We start from the raw sequence: 15446 nt of genomic DNA, 5'->3' as shown, positions 1-15446 counted from the left end.
ACATATATACAAATTTTTATAAGTTGAGGCACAATTTTATAGTACTTTAATTTAATAATATTATCTCTGTTTGAGTCACACACACCGCGTAACTACAAACAAGTCTCCACAAGAGATTGTTTTTTTAACAACCAGCATTGTCAATCCTCCCCAGATCTATTGAGTCCGTTTTGAATTAGTTCACTTTAGAGCTTATCGCAAGTACTAATGAGTAAATCAAAGAAATAACACAGCCACACAAATTTATCCACAGCTTTTAGATAATGGCATTATGTGTAAGTGGGCCCCCACGTCAAAAAACCCTGATGAGGGCCCCATTTGACTTTGGGCCGGCCCTGCTGTTGCGTAAACCGGTGGAGGGGGCGGCTGCTCCCGCAACAGCTGAGGCGGATCTGCAGCTTGATTACAGCACACAGCAGACTCCAAGATAATTGATGACCTAATTGAAAAGCGGGAGGAGAGAGAGAGAGACGCTCCAATGAGAAAAGTTTACTTGTTCTCTGAACAGTCCCCCCTCCGTCCCCCCCATCAACACAGCTGAGGGCATTGATGTGAACGCAAGTCGCTTTCAGTTTTTTACGCGCACTTCTTTCCCCCCTCATCTCTCACCCTCACACACGGAGCACCTAATCCACCTTCGCACCTTTAGTTTTTTTGTCTTTTTTTTTTTTAAAGAGCGCGGTCTGTGTTTTCTTTTCTCCAGCATTTCTTTTTTTAAAAAAATCCCTTCTCTTTAATGAATGATTCCGTGTACTCCCGAACCGAACTCGGATAGCTCGCCCGCGCGACCTCACCTCGGCACATCATCTCCGCTGAAGTTCAGACGCCACCGGGACTTTTCACCGCAGCTTCAGACGCACTTCTTACAGGGGGGGAAACATCACTCGACCTGATTTTTCTGCCCAGCCACAGCCGAAGCGACCTTCAACATGAGTCTGAAAGCTGACTCTGAGCCGAATAACAACGTTTCCATCGAGGAGGAGGTGAGTCTGACTCGAGTTTTTTTTATTCTGCCTCGTAAGTTTTTCGGTTCTACCTGGTCATGTTCTAGCTTCCGGCCGCAAAATTCAGCCTCCTCCTAAAGCTTCCGAGTTTTAGCTCCTCTCTGCGGTGATGAAGCAGACAAGAGAGGAGGAAAATAAGAGGATTCCTGGGGTTTATAGTGTACGGTGTCAGAATACTGTTTTCAATTTTATAATTATCATTTTGAAAATCTGACTTGGTGTCTTTAAACTTCATAGCTCTTGTAATTTTGAATCCTTTTCTTTTTAAAAAAAATGCTGTGAATATTTTTTCTTCGGGTTTTGGTGAACAAATTAAATTCCTAAATTAGTTCCGTTTTGCAGAATTAATTTTTTTTTTCTTCCAGTATCCAAGTTTTTGTTTTTTAGTTTCTCTCTCATACTATTACGAGTACTTTGCAAATTAAATGCTTTTTTTATATATATATTTAAGGTTTTGTTTTTTTAATCAAACCTGTATTTAATTCTCCTATAAATTTAAGTATTCAAAAATGTGTCCAAGTCTTTTTAAAAATATATATCTATCTTTTATTAAAAAATAAACCCTGACCTTTGAGTCTGCAGACATTTTTTTATTATTTTTTACCCTAACGGGTGTATTTAATAAATGACAGTAATCCTATAGTTCTTGAATGATTAAATGATGTTTCTGGTGATGAGCCTTTTAAAGCTGCCACTCTTCTGCTCTCTGTGTGGCCAGTTTTTATTTCCTCTTTAGTGGCTCCTCATGGAGACGCTCTAAAGGAAGCAGCAGGCCTTATGCTGGTCCTCCTTTTGTTCCCATTATCCTATGACAAGGCCTTGTTTGGCCACTTGACTTTTCTCTTTTCTTACTCCTAATTTGCCTTGAAATCCCCTTCCCCCGCTTCGTATTTAGAAACAAATGGACTTGACTAAATCTTAGTGGGAGGGGAACAGATATTAAACGCTGCTGTAATTACCCCCCTCACCTCCCCCAGAATATTTTGGGGTTTTTAAATCATTTTTAGATTTTATTCCAACTATTCAGTTTCAGATTTGGAGCTGCTCACTCATTGCTGTGGGATAAATTCAGACATCTTTACTGTGTTTGATCCTTGCTGAGCTGGTGTTAATCTGCTGTATACATTGACATGCAAAAAAAAGAAAAGAAAAGGAAAAAAAAAGGGCTGAGACTTGCTGCTGTGCAGCACCTGAAAAATGTTGGGAGAGCCGACAGGGCCGGGGCCGCTGGTCAGAGGAAGGAAATGGTGTCATGCTGTGCTCTGTTGTCCAACGCTGTTCCTCTGGCTGCTCCATTGTACTTCAGGCCTCCCCGCCGACCGACAACTAATGGGCCTCCCTGTTTATACGCCGGAATAAAGACACTGAATGTCCAGTCAAGGGGTATTTGTTGTTTCCTTCAGGCGGGATCAAAGATTCCCCTTCTTTTTTCTTTTTTCTTTTTTTTTTTTTTTGAGATGGCTGCCTTCCGTTCAGATTAGATTGCTGGAGAAACACAATTTCAGGTTTTGAAAATTTGTCAGTGAAAAGTATTTTAGATCATTTTCAGATCTGCCAAATTAAGCTAATATGTTGGTGACAGCCGAGGGGCGTTTGGCTATGAAGGCTTTCTATTGATGAACAAAAAAGATGTCAAGATTTGTCTTTCCCAATACTTTTATTTTACCTTCCACATCTTTGGGTAATTTAAGAAATGCTCTAATGTGTTCTCAAGGATTTCTAGGCTGTAATGGCTCCATATGCCATTTATACTTCCAGCTGGTGCAGACTGATCCTTTCTACGCCATTTTCAAAAGCATTTTGTCTTAATTTATAAAGCATTATGTATCCGAATTCCATTTTTGTCTTTAGCGTTTTGTCAAATCTGTCCGTTTATCATAAAGTCTTACAGCTTCTGGACTGACTGCAGAGAGCTGGAACAACACCACAAAGCTCTAAGTGGGATCCTCGATTGAATAAATAGAACTGAATGAAATCTGAAATTGAACTGTGAGGATCGATGACTTGGAACTTGAGGGGGATTTTTATTTTATCATTTCAAAAGGGTTCAGAAAAGCCGAAGGAGAAATTTCAGTGTGAGGAATGTGGATGGGAAAGGATTATATTATCAGTACTGTTTTTGTTAAATTCTGAAAATTACACATTTGTTCAAAAGACGAACTGCATGCATCTGTTTTTATGATGTCAGAGGATGACTAGATCTTTTTTTGCTTTTTTTCCCTGTTTGCAGGTACGAACTCTGTTTGTCAGCGGCCTACCAGTTGACATTAAACCACGGGAACTTTACCTTCTTTTCAGACCTTTTAAGGCAAGTGGCAGCGCATATTTTTCCAAGGATGGTCTACTGATTTTTTTTAAATTTAATTTTTTTTTTACTCAAGCTTTTCAGTGTGTAAATGGAATAAAGTTGATTTGTCATCCTCTTTAAAAAGCAAAAAAAAAGGAAAAACCTCAAGAGTAGCTGCTGTTTGCCTGCTGCTGGAGCAGAGTCATGGAAAGTGGTTAAGGGATTATCTGTGCTGAGAGGCAGACTTTTAGTATTTAGGAAGCATTTGTCATCTGAATTGCAGGTAAATTTCTTTTTAAGCCACTCTTCATTTCACCGTAACGCACAAACCATGCAGCGCTCTGCTCTCTGTGTAGCTATAGTCCCTCCATTAATGGAAGACCACATATTTGCATATATAAAAATGAGGCCACATCATTGTTAATCTATTAGTTGTTTTTTTTTTTTCCCCCTGTCCTGTTCCATAAACACCTCATGCCCCTCCCACCGTTGTCCTAACGAAGCAAACTGGAAGTGGTGTCCCTCGCACATGGATGGTCCTGTGGAATGTGTAAATGAGTAGCTCTCCCGATTGGCCAAGCGGCTCTCTGTGACCCAGCTCTCACACAAGCAGGGAAATTTAGATATACACTCCAAACATTTGCACATTGTGAAACCACTGTAGTTTTTTTTTCAGTTGGTTGTAGCTTTTCTTTTTGGTTTATCTTTTATTTCAACACAAGGCAAACGCAGTTCAGCGTTAGCAAGTTGCTTCAATCATGGCTGGGGAGGCAAAAAAAAAAAAGAAAGCTTGACAGCTTTTCAAGATGGTGTTTTCCTCGTTTATTGGAGGCCATTTTAGTTTGGGATTTTTGCCACAGATTGCAATGGAAAGTTTGATTGTAAATCTGAATCAGGAGTGAACCATACTTTGTATGATCTCTGCCTTGTCAGCTACTCCTGCTGTTTTTAAAATCGTAGACTAGAGTATTGAATATATATTTGGTCCTCAAGTAGTGAAATGTTTTATGCCTGACCTCCTTCATGTGACTTCAGGGTGGATAATTGGCTATCTTTTTCTTTTTTTTTTCCCCCTGCAGGGTTATGAAGGGTCACTGATTAAGTTAACATCAAAACAGGTGAGGTGGTCTCAATCAGTCCTCTGGTTGACTTCCAGACTGATTTATTCTTAATAGCTTTACAACTGACTTAGTATTACTTTGTTGCTAGATTTTAAAATGCATGTTCGTGGCGAGTCGTTGTGTAACGGGGCACTTCTTTTGTCTTCCAGCCTGTCGGGTTTGTAACTTTCGACAGTCGCTCTGGAGCCGAAGCTGCAAAAAACGCTCTGAATGTAAGTTTTCATTCACAGATTTCATTTCTTTAAGAGTTTCACAGTTTCCCCGTCCCCCTGTTTTTCGATCTTCTACATGTGTTGTGCTAACCTTTTTATTTTTGTTTAAACCCACAAATGATTGGGACTTGATTGTGAGCGACATCATCTCTCCCTCTGAAATCTCTCAAAGCCAACCCGTTTTGTCTCTTACAATTCAATGGCAGGGCCATTTTTGGAAAGAGGCCAGAATCCCGTAGCCTTACGGTAGTTTACTTTGACCTTGATACACATCCTTCTTAGTCTGATAATAGCTTTCCTCAGTTTTGCATATCACTGCTTTACTGTAATACCTGTCTCATAGCCACATGTGTAGTTATTTGGACACATCTTTGGTAGTGTAACCTCTTATTTTGTTTGTCACTCGATAGCCCACATTGGCAGTATCTAACACTTCTCTCTCATAGCTTAGCATTCGTTATGAGCATCACCTCTTAGACACACACACAACACATACACACACAACACATACACCAAAATCCTACTCACCTGCATGTGGGCACAATGCTTAGGGCACAAAACACAAAAGCAGGGTTAGACCACCTAAAGGAAATTCCACTCTGTCTCGTTGTCAGCCCCTTCTCCTCGTCTCCTTCTCCTTCTGGCTCGAGCAGAGGCTGCGCTCATCCGCCAGTCGCCTCTGCTCTCGATTTGCCGTCACGAGGAAAAGGAGACGCAAGCGTGTCGAAATGCCAGAAGTGTATCCTTCAGATGGTGTTTTGACATCCTTTGTCAGAGGCTTGAAAGATGCACCCTGAGCATTGAAACACCGCTTTCAGGAAGGGGGGGTCCTGGCGAGACTGCTTAAACTAAGCCCCCCATGAACTCAGCTCGCCTCCCTTACGATCATATGTCCTCCTCCTCCCTCCTCCGTCTCTCCTCTCAGGGTATCCGTTTTGATCCCGAAAGTCCCCAGACCCTGCGCTTAGAGTTTGCTAAAGCCAACACGAAGATGGCAAAGAGTAAGCTGATGGCCACACCGAACCCCACAAATATCCACCCCGCTCTAGGAGCACACTTCATTGCACGGGACCCATGTAAGTTGTACGGCTTCACTACTCTAGGCCCTCATCCACACTCACCTTGGCAGTGTCAGTGCTCAGTGGCCCTTGTTGTCCTCTTTTTAAGACCTATAGATGTTATGGGATTAACTTCCATGTTTTGGGAGGGGTATGACGGGTTTTCTAACAAATTAAAGGACTAACTCACCTTCACGTGCATGTGTCATCTCGATTCTTCAGCCAGTTCCTTTTTGCTTCTGGGAAATTCCACTTGCAGGTTTTAGTCAGCGGTGACGTCTCTACTCTCTTTGCCCGAACATCTGCTTGATTCATTAGTTTGAGACCAGTGGTGGTTGACAAGTGAGGAGCTTCATTAAAGCCAGATCCTGCCTGGATAAATTTACTGTTGTGGTGTGGCAGATTGCCTTAAGTGAGAGCTTGGGGGGGATCAAGTGGGGAAGACTGAAGCTGGCTTATAAAAACAGTAAATCTTAGATACTTTACTCAACAGTTTTGGTACATTTAAAAAATGTACTACCAAGTTTGTTTAAAAAGAGAGACTTATGTTTTTAGTGCGCCAAAGAATAACCACTACTATGTAAATTACATAAAATGATTAATTTCCCTTAAAGCTGCAGCATGATGTAACTTATCTTTTTTGTTTTTTACACATTTGAAACGGTCATTATTTTGTGACTCATGAGACAGATAATCTGTGGGGAAAAAATCAAGCTCCTCTGCTTTCTGCTGGTGCCAACTAGAAACATCCAAACAAAGCCAGGAGGAGGTCTTGGCACTGTTAATCATGCTTGTGTACACATTGCACATCCTCGATCCTGATAGTCTGTCATGAATGCTAAAGCTAGTTAGCATGGCCACCGATGACAGAAGATAAGTGGTTTTCCTGGAATGATAAGTTTCTCTGTCATCAGCACAGTTAGAAGCACGTACATGTGTGTGATTGACGGTGCCAAGACCCTCTGCCTGGCTCTGATTGGTTGTTTTTGATCGGCAGCTGAATTTCTTCAGGGGACGGTAGTAGCACTGGGAGGAGATGGGAACTTTTATTTCCCCTATAGATTCAGTCTCATGCTGCCACAACAAAGTTTCAACAAATATGTGAATGTATACATTTCTCCAAAAGTTTCATATTCCTGCAGCTTTAAGACAGAATTTTCAGCAGTACAAACAGACGATGACATTTCAGTACCAGTGACCAGCCCTGTAACAAACATCAGACTTACTAGGTTATACTTTGATGGTGTATTTGGTCATCAGCATCCACTGATTTTTAACAGATTCAAGCATTCATAGGTTGAGCAAATGCAGCAGCGCAGTCAGCTTGTCTACTACCGTCCTGTACTTCCCCAGATGATCTGACAGGGGCAGCACTGATCCCAGCATCACCAGATGCCTGGACTCCATACCCGCTCTACACCACGGAGCTGACTCCAGGCCTCCCACACGCAGCCTTCACCTACCCGGCAGCTGCTGCCGCCGCTGCAGCGCTCCACGCCCAGGTGAGGGAGCAACCGGTGTGTTCCTCTTCTTCTTAAACTAACCTTCTGTACTCTGAAAATACAGTGGGGGTTGTATAGCTGACGTTGAGGTAAAAATTTTAAAGCAATTGGCACTAAATTGTCTATAATCCAAATAGGCTCTGCAACGTTTTGCCCGCTGGGGTGGAGCCCAGTGTAGATATGAGCCAGAAAGCTTTGTGGAAGTTCAAATGATGGGTGATGCTCACTGGTCACTTTATTAGACATCTACCTAGTGCCAGGTTGGGCTGCCTTTTTCATAGACTAAATGTTTGAAGCACTCCCTTTAAAATTTGGTCTATAGATTTGTCAGCTGGAAATCCACCATCATTGCATTATATACCAAATGTTTTATAATAAATTGATATGACTGTGAAGCACAGCTGAACTTTGTTCATGAACCTGCTTAAAGTGACTTAAACTGTTTATGTTATGGTTTTGGAAGTGGCCATCAGAAGACTGGTACACTTTGGACAAAAAGGTATTAGCAGTAATACTTACAGTAGGTAGGCTGTGCCATTTAAGAAGTTTTCAGTTGGAGCCAATTGTATAATGTAGGGACTTGACTATTGACCAGTTTGAGTCTGAATTGTAGCAGTTTCCTGTTATTGGCAAACCAACAGATTACGTTAAAAATCTTAGTTGTAATAAGTCGTTGTTTGAGTTGCTGTCTATTTTGACATCAAGGTATTTGCACATTTCCAAAACTGCCAGACCATTCTGATACCGTGAGATGGTTCTGTTAGACCACCAGCAGATCAGCTCTTTGTGATTGGTTTTAACTTCAGCAAGTCATCTTCACCACAACTGGGTGTCTAAAAGCATTGAGTCTCTGCTGTGTAACTTAGCAGTTGTGCTGACAAGAAATTAAATGGTGTACCTGATGAAGTGGGTGATGTGTAATCATTTTCTGAAGTGCAGAAAGGTTTCTTCCAATGCAGTTGAATTTGAATTTCTTCATGCTGTTATTTTTTGAATCTGGAGCACTCTGTGGACATACAACTTATTTTCCTTTAGCAGAGCTCTGCGCATACCCACCTTATCAGCTGAGGAGTTAAAAAAAGATGCACTTCCTGATCTGAAAGTACAGTTTTCTTGGAAAGCAAAGTATTTGTACCTAAAAGTGTAGTTGTACCTTTAATCTCAAGTGGCACTTCATCTGTTTTGACATGCCACCATCTAGGATCTTATTCTTGCAGTAAAATAAGCTCATTACATGTGTGGGAAAAAAGCTACATGGCATTATGTCATCCTGACATACAACAGCTACCAATAAAGGAATGGCCAGGACTTGTAACAATAGCAATGGAAAATATTTCTCATGTTGGGTCATTTAAAGTTCACTGCCAGCTAGCTTCCTCCAGGGTAGTGCTGCTCTGCAGAGTAGGGAGTCAAAACCCATTTCGCCTGACTCGAGGCAGAGGAATGTCGGGTATTTGACTCGGGAGAACTCGTCAAACTTGTTGATCTTCTCTGAAGGTGCCAACTAACTGTCCACCTTCTGGTTGTAGCAGAAGCTGACTGGGTAGCTGCACTTCTAATTGGATTCTGATGAAAGATCCTTAAAGTGCCCTGGGCTCACCAAATACTCCTTCCCATAATACCGTTGCTCAAAGATAAAGGTCTCTAAACGACTTCTGACGTTGTTATTAAATCTGCCGGGTTGTTCAGTGGTAGTGAAGGAGGAAAATGAGTCGAGGGCACACGCTATTGATGGGTTTATTGGAACGTAAATATGTCAGACACAGAGGTTCAGTTCTCCACGTTTCCATGCTGGTAATTGCTTGGATGATTGTCCTCGTTAAGCAGCTACACATTCCCATGGCTTCAGTGAGCTGGGCTTAAAGGGGCAGTCCTCTGTTTTTGTGTCTATTCAAAGGCTGATTTTTTTATTTTTTTTAAACATTTCTGCAGGAGTTGGAAATAAAGCTTGGTTTTGGTCTGTACATGACTTTGTCTGTGTTTCTTTAGATGCGCTGGTACCCTACTCCCTCTGAGACTTCCCAGCCTGGATGGAAGTCCCGGCAGTTTTGTTAGATATTTAGTGAGTAATCTCTTTGGGTTTTTTTATTTTTATTTTTAGGATTTTTTTTTCCAGAGCAGTCCCCTGAATTCTTCGCTAACCAAATGTAAAAAAAAATAAAAATTGGAAATGCAATATTCAACTGACCAAATGTTATTTGGTGCAACAACAAACTCAGTTTCTAAGCAACTATATAACCTGAGGTAATACTTTGAGCTCTGCTAGGAAATCCATATAATTATTGCATTTTGGTCCAAAAGATGTACTAAGGAAAATCTTAAAGCCTATGCATTTTCCAATAACTTACTGGTGCTTCAGAATAAATGGCGATGAAGTTAATTTAAAGTATTTCAATCTAAATTGAGTTGTGTTACATACATTTACTATGTAGATGTTTCAAGCATTTTTTTTATTGGTGCTTGCAATGAAAACCCACAATTCAGTCTGAATTTTCAATACTACAGAAGACCTTAAACACTTTTCATACAGATCTCAGCCTACTATAGTACTGTGTACAGTACATAATAACAGTATATTGCCTGGGCTTGCATTTTGAATTGCAATGCACTGTGGCATGGAAGCATTGGAGTCTAGGTTGCTTTAAATCGGCCTCCAGCTTGTCTCATTGTTGCCTCTGGTGCCAACTCCCTGTTTAAGAATACGCCATCGATTCTCCTTCGGGGTTTAGGTTGGGTGGGCTAGCATGGACAAGTGCCATAGCCTGTTTCAAAATGAAGCAATCTTCGTAAAACTCTAGACGGAAACAAAGTGTTTTCCTGTCGAATGGCTCCTGTAACTTTGGACTTGATAAAACCCAGCAGAGCAGTAATGAATGACATTACTGCTCTGTCCAAGTCGACTGGAAACGTCACATTTGGATTCTCTGCTCTTTAGATTTGAAGACCATGTTTGCATACTTCACCCTTGTGGAGGGCTTCCATGATTCTCAATGGTTAGCATTACGGTGTTGGCCATAACATGCATCTTAACATTTATTTTTAAAAACTATTGTTGTTGTTCTATACAGTTGTCTGAGAAATTGAATTTTGAGTTTTTATTTTGCCGTAAGCCATACTTAAAGTTTAACTAAATGCTTCAAATATCACCAATCTGTTTGCTGAATTGAATTAAACTCTTCAATATTTGAAATATGCCTGTATTTCCTAAAACAGGACTGCTTTGCTACTACTAACTAAACATTTCAACTGTAAAGTAGTAATTGGTAACTGGTGTGGATTTGGTGCACAAGAGTATTTGCAGCAGTAGGAAGGAAACTGGGCGCATAGTGTAATTTTAGCTACTGTGGGAGAATATAATGGACTCTGTTTTGAACTTTTCTTTTGTCAGATGTTTTCTTTAGATAATGCTACTTTGATCAATGGTGCACAATGTTTAAGGAGGACTGTTTATCCTTTTAATCATTTTGAAAGTACTTAAGTGAATAACCCACTGTCATGAATGTTTGGAGCCAATATTAAAGACTTCCAGATTATGGAAAAGTGGAATGTCTGGATTTTATTCATTGTTTTGGTACCAAAAAGTGTAACCCCCCAGCCCTCCAATAAAGGCTTGCTTGTTTTTTAATGGTTGGAGTTGACTGAGAACACAAAGAAAATCCAAAAGGACATTTTATTGGCTGTTTTGGCTTCTAGACTCTAAGGTCTTTTGCTCCAAGTATTAGACCATCCCCCAATCATTTTAAAAAGAATCAGGTCACAAATTGTTGAATCTTTTAAGCTTTAGGTACTAGGGGAGCTCCTACTGCCACTCTTTAAAATACCAGACCTGCTGATTCTTGACCTGTGAAACAACTGTAACTGCATATAAATGTACATGAAAAGTTTAGGTATGGTGGATGGGTCTGTTGGTTAGTCCCCTCTCACAACAGGGCAAAAGGAGACAGTAGCTGATTTTTTTTTTTTCTCCCTCGACTTTTGTGGCAGCATGAGATCTGCATATCGGTTTCACATAAAAATATTGGCTAATCACCCAAAGTTGAGAAAAGTGGGGGGATTTGATTGGTGCACCCCTATTAGATACACAAGTGTTGAAACTGAAAATGAAGCTGGCCAGGGTTCCAAAAGAATGCAGTGACCCTTATGTGCAACTGGAAGTCAATTTCATGATTTGTGAAGTTTGAGGATAAGTTAGAAAAGCCCCCAAAATGGACATTTACTGAACTGATAATCTAATTACCGTAACTGAACTGTTGAGACTAGCAACCCTGCAATACATTTCCTACCTTTTCTTCAAGTGTCTTATGAATTTTTTTTTCCCCCTTTCAGACATTTTGGAGCCTTTTTTATTGTCCAAACTCTTGAACACATCCAAATTTTGTTATCCAATCTATTAAGAATCATCAAGCTATCAAAATATTCTTTCTCCTGTAAATGTTCGGATGCATCAAATATACCCCACCAAACTCGGTTCACAACTTAAGACTGTGATATTAATCAACTGGCTTCAGTTTTGATGTGTAACTTTTTTCCTGATTCATTGTAACAAAACACTCTTTGTTCTGGGTTGGGGTTTTTTCTCTTTTCTCAGTTCACTAACCTTCGTTTCCCCTGTGCTTTTCAGGCCACTGGGAACCACACCTTTCTCCACCTGAAGTGAGGTTTGCCATGCTCTTCATTTAATTTAATCCCATTTATTTAATGGACAAATGTGCATTATTATAAACAGTATTTATATCTCCTTCCAGTTGTCTCTGGGGGGAGTTGGAGTTAAAACAATCTTGCTGTCGACAATCTGAACTTATCCTTGGCAACTACTGCGGTACCGTTAGCACTTCAGAATAACGTAGAACTCATGCAAACCCAGTCAGACTCCATGGATCCTACCTGCTGAGGAAAACTGAAGTTACTGTTAAGCTAGTCCTTCCATGGGTTGCCGCTGCTCCTGGGAGGTTTAGAGGCGTTAAATCATTGCATGTTAGTCTTTTTGGCATGAACTTAAAGTGCAGATTCCTGTGTATCCTAATTTTCTTAGTGTTTGTGTTGCCATTTGGCCTAGACAGCAAAACGTTTTGCTTTTCTTCCTGTAGATCCTTGGTCTCTTACCTCTGTGTAAGCTAGGCTGTTGTGTAAATGGCTTATCTCGCATGGACCCTGTGAATGCATCCCTTCGTTTGAACAATCCTTGGCTTCTTTATCAATGTGTGTCATTATTTGAGCAAAGGAAAGTGCAAAATTTTTTTTGTGCTTTTTTGCGTAATGTATATTTATGCATTTTTTGTGCAACTAAATAATGAACCTATATAAGTTGGATGTTTAGTCGTCTCCTGTGTTTGGTGTTAATTTTTGATCCTATATCCTGTTGAAGTAGTTAAAAAGTGCAATTTGTTTAAAGGGGACATTGGAATTGGCTTGTGCCATTCTGCTAAAATGAGATTGTTTTACGGCAATCTTTCAGAATGTGAAACTGGACTAAAAATGTAAAGGGTTGCTTTTTTTGGAAGGGGGAGGGTTTTGGGGGGAAGGGGGCATTTTGAAATGTTTAGCAGGATTAGACTGAAGGAATTTAGTTTGTGGTTTAGACAATGTTTGTCCTTGTATCTGCTGTGCATAAGATGTAAAAAAAAAAATGTAAACAAACTCCCATCTTATGAATAAAAGAAGTGAATGCATTCTTCTGTTTGGCATCTGTCATTTCTTTGCTGCACGTTGCTGACCAATCGAAGCTAAAATTGGTGGTTGGTCTATGGCAACTTCAATAAAAAAAAACCTGGAAGTGTCCAGCCATCAGATGTTTGCGTGAATTATTGATGCAAACTTTTCATTTGTAATGCATCACTGCATTAGCGTCTCTTTGCATCATTTGCGGCGCTGACCTCCACACTCTGCCCTCTCCTGTTCTGGGAAGATGCGCTGCTCAACCAACCATGCTGCATCCTCCAGGGACTCGACTGTACTGTGTAACCAGCTGCCTCGTCCAAACTGTGCTGGTGGTTAAACCAAACATGGCTAAATTTTAATGTGCACACATTTTAGTGTACAATTTAGCATCTGGAATATCGAAGCTGGTTTTAACAGATTGGATCAACCAGCTCATTAAAGCTTTTGGCAAGAGCCGTATAGTCGGTTTTTCCAGAAAATGAAATGATGCTCACATGACGTAGCCTTTTAATGTTGTGGGGTGTAAAAGTGAAGTGAAGAGAGCATACAGATTTTCTGAATGAGTTCAAAAGTCATCTTGGTAAAATAAACTTAAAATGGTCTTAAAACCCCAATGACTACCTTCCTAGAAGCAAATGGTCTCTGAAGATTTTACCATTTGCCCTTTGCTGAAAAATAGGTCATTTAACTTCACTTTCACACAGAATACTTGAATTGACAGAAAATCGATATGAAGGGGGCGGGGGGTGATGCGAGAGATTAGATGGACTGAAGTCTGCTTCACCCAAGGACAGTAGCTGCATGCCACATCTGTAGAAGGGTGTGTATACATTTTTATTTTTCATTCAAGAACCTCAGAATGTTCTAAATGTTCTCATGGAGGAAATGAACAGGAATTCCAAGCTCCAGGACTTCACGTTTCCTCGTTCTCTTAAAATAATTGATGATGCAGATCGATCTTTATTTGTAGAATCTTAAAAAAATGTTCTAAGTGAACTCTAGGAAAAAAATAAACGTTCCAATCATTAAAGGATGCCTGTGGTGAATCGATGCTCTGTGGACTGGCGACCTCTTCAGGATGTGTCCTGCCTCAATGTCAGGAGAAAAACACACTGGTCCTCCTGCAAAGATTAAGCAGTTAGCAGATGGCTGTAAGATGTGTTTTTATATTAGGTGTTTATGTGCGTATCAGTAATTGTTACAGCTGAGTAAAAACTGATGGGAGGGTTAAAATTAGTTGAAATATGAGCAATTTTCCCCCTTTTTCTATCTCTTGGACTATGCCGCCCTCTGCTGGTCAGAAATCAAGACACAACTCAAGATCAAACGAGTCATAAAGCCTTTTATAAACAAGCATGCTGGAGACTGAAGTGAGTTTGTTCATTTATTTTTTAAAATGATTATATTTTAGTCTGCCCCCACCCTCTAAGGACATTAATATAAAGTATTTAGGTCACAAATTAAGAAAGTGACCGTTCTCAATACGGGACTAAAGGAGGAAATGAAACAATAACGTATCAAATGAGCCAATTTTCAGTATTTTAGTGCTTGACAAGATGAACTAAAAGGTTAGTAGGCTATTTATAAGAAAGATCAGCAGATCAGTTTTTTTCCCTCATATTCACAATATGCATCAAAGCTTGAACATTTTTTGGTCCACAACTGCATTAATTGTCAGCATATTCCTTAAGGCACATTACTGAGAACCAGATGAAAGTCATGAACACATGACTGAAAATTAAATTTAAATAACTGATGCTTGTTTACTTTTAAGTCTAGACTTAAAACTCTTATTTTTCATGAAGATTACAGCCAGCATGAGCTTCTTCTGCAGTCACACTGCCATAGGCTAAGACGACATACTGTACACTCTTCCTCACTTTTTTCTCCTACTACTCTCCAATTTTCCATTATTTACCGTTATTTCAGCTTTTAACTTTCTGTTCTCTTTGTTTTTTCTCTTCATAGACGCTACACCTGGTCAGGCTTTCTGCTGTTACCGTCCTGGAGGGGGGACATCAGCTGAGCCAGTGCTGTTAATAACTTTGGTCTCTTCCTATAAATAGTACACTTGTACATTTTATAAATAAGCTGAATTAAATCCTGTTATTTACTCTTCTTTTGGGTTCATAACTACAACTGTTGTCAATGGACCAGCTGCACAGGGGTTTTTTTCTTGCCATGGTCTTTAAAGTAAAAAGTCTGAATATGTTAAAATCATGATTCAGATCTTTAAGAAAACTAGAAATCTATACTAACCAGGAAAAGCCTGATTGTTGTATTTCTTGTTTGGATGTAAAGTATGGACTAAAAGTGACATTTAAAACATTTTTGCATCCTGTTGGATTCTATTTGACTATGTTTTGAATATTATTAAGCACTTTGATATTTAGATTATATCTTTCTTTGTACAGAGGATTCAGAAACACAACAGCCACATTTAGTTCACATTGTCTTGTGAACTCCTGAGTTATAAGAGTTCTATAATAATAATAAAAAGTCGTTATTGGTATTGTGCAATAATCGAATTTTGTGAAACGGAATTGAAAATCCTGAATTCTAACCAATTAAATGAACAGAAATGGAAAAATAGATAGATAGATA

General features: G+C 39.8%; 1 protein-coding gene across 11 annotated transcripts; it reads left to right on the top strand.

Annotated features, from left to right (window-relative positions):
• The first annotated feature begins 453 nt into the window (after nucleotides 1-453).
• LOC116718457 (RNA-binding protein with multiple splicing 2) lies at nucleotides 454-12855 on the top strand. 11 transcript variants are annotated; one of them, XM_032560426.1, is made up of 9 exons: nucleotides 454-983; nucleotides 3235-3312; nucleotides 4371-4409; nucleotides 4562-4624; nucleotides 5550-5700; nucleotides 7036-7199; nucleotides 9174-9246; nucleotides 11806-11837; nucleotides 11930-12011. In XM_032560426.1, exons 1-7 carry the CDS (start codon nucleotides 930-932, stop codon nucleotides 9237-9239), a joined length of 615 nt encoding a protein of 204 aa, XP_032416317.1. In that variant the 5' UTR covers nucleotides 454-929; the 3' UTR covers nucleotides 9240-9246; nucleotides 11806-11837; nucleotides 11930-12011. The 11 variants fall into 11 exon arrangements, with proteins under 11 accessions (XP_032416317.1, XP_032416318.1, XP_032416314.1 ...); XM_032560427.1 differs by having other exon boundaries at nucleotides 11806-11842; nucleotides 11930-12008; XM_032560429.1 differs by having other exon boundaries at nucleotides 459-983; nucleotides 7036-7184.
• Nucleotides 12856-15446: the final 2591 nt, after the last annotated feature.

The sequence above is a fragment of the Xiphophorus hellerii genome, chromosome 4 (assembly GCF_003331165.1).
Source record: "Xiphophorus hellerii strain 12219 chromosome 4, Xiphophorus_hellerii-4.1, whole genome shotgun sequence".
Taxonomy (NCBI): Eukaryota; Metazoa; Chordata; class Actinopteri; order Cyprinodontiformes; family Poeciliidae; genus Xiphophorus; species Xiphophorus hellerii.
The sequence above is the reverse complement of the archived record's forward strand: the minus strand, read 5'-3'. Positions and strand labels throughout refer to the sequence as shown.

Coding starts and splice junctions, on each gene's coding strand:
- LOC116718457 (XM_032560423.1), top strand. CDS start 930: ATGAGTCTGAAAGCTGACTCTGAGCCGAATAACAACGTTTCCATCGAG. Junction 7,200..11,805: donor CCCAGGTGAGGGAGCAACCG/GTGTGTTCCTCT, acceptor TGTGCTTTTCAG/GCCACTGGGAACCACACCTT. Junction 11,838..11,929: donor CACACCTTTCTCCACCTGAA/GTGAGGTTTGCC, acceptor ATCTCCTTCCAG/TTGTCTCTGGGGGGAGTTGG.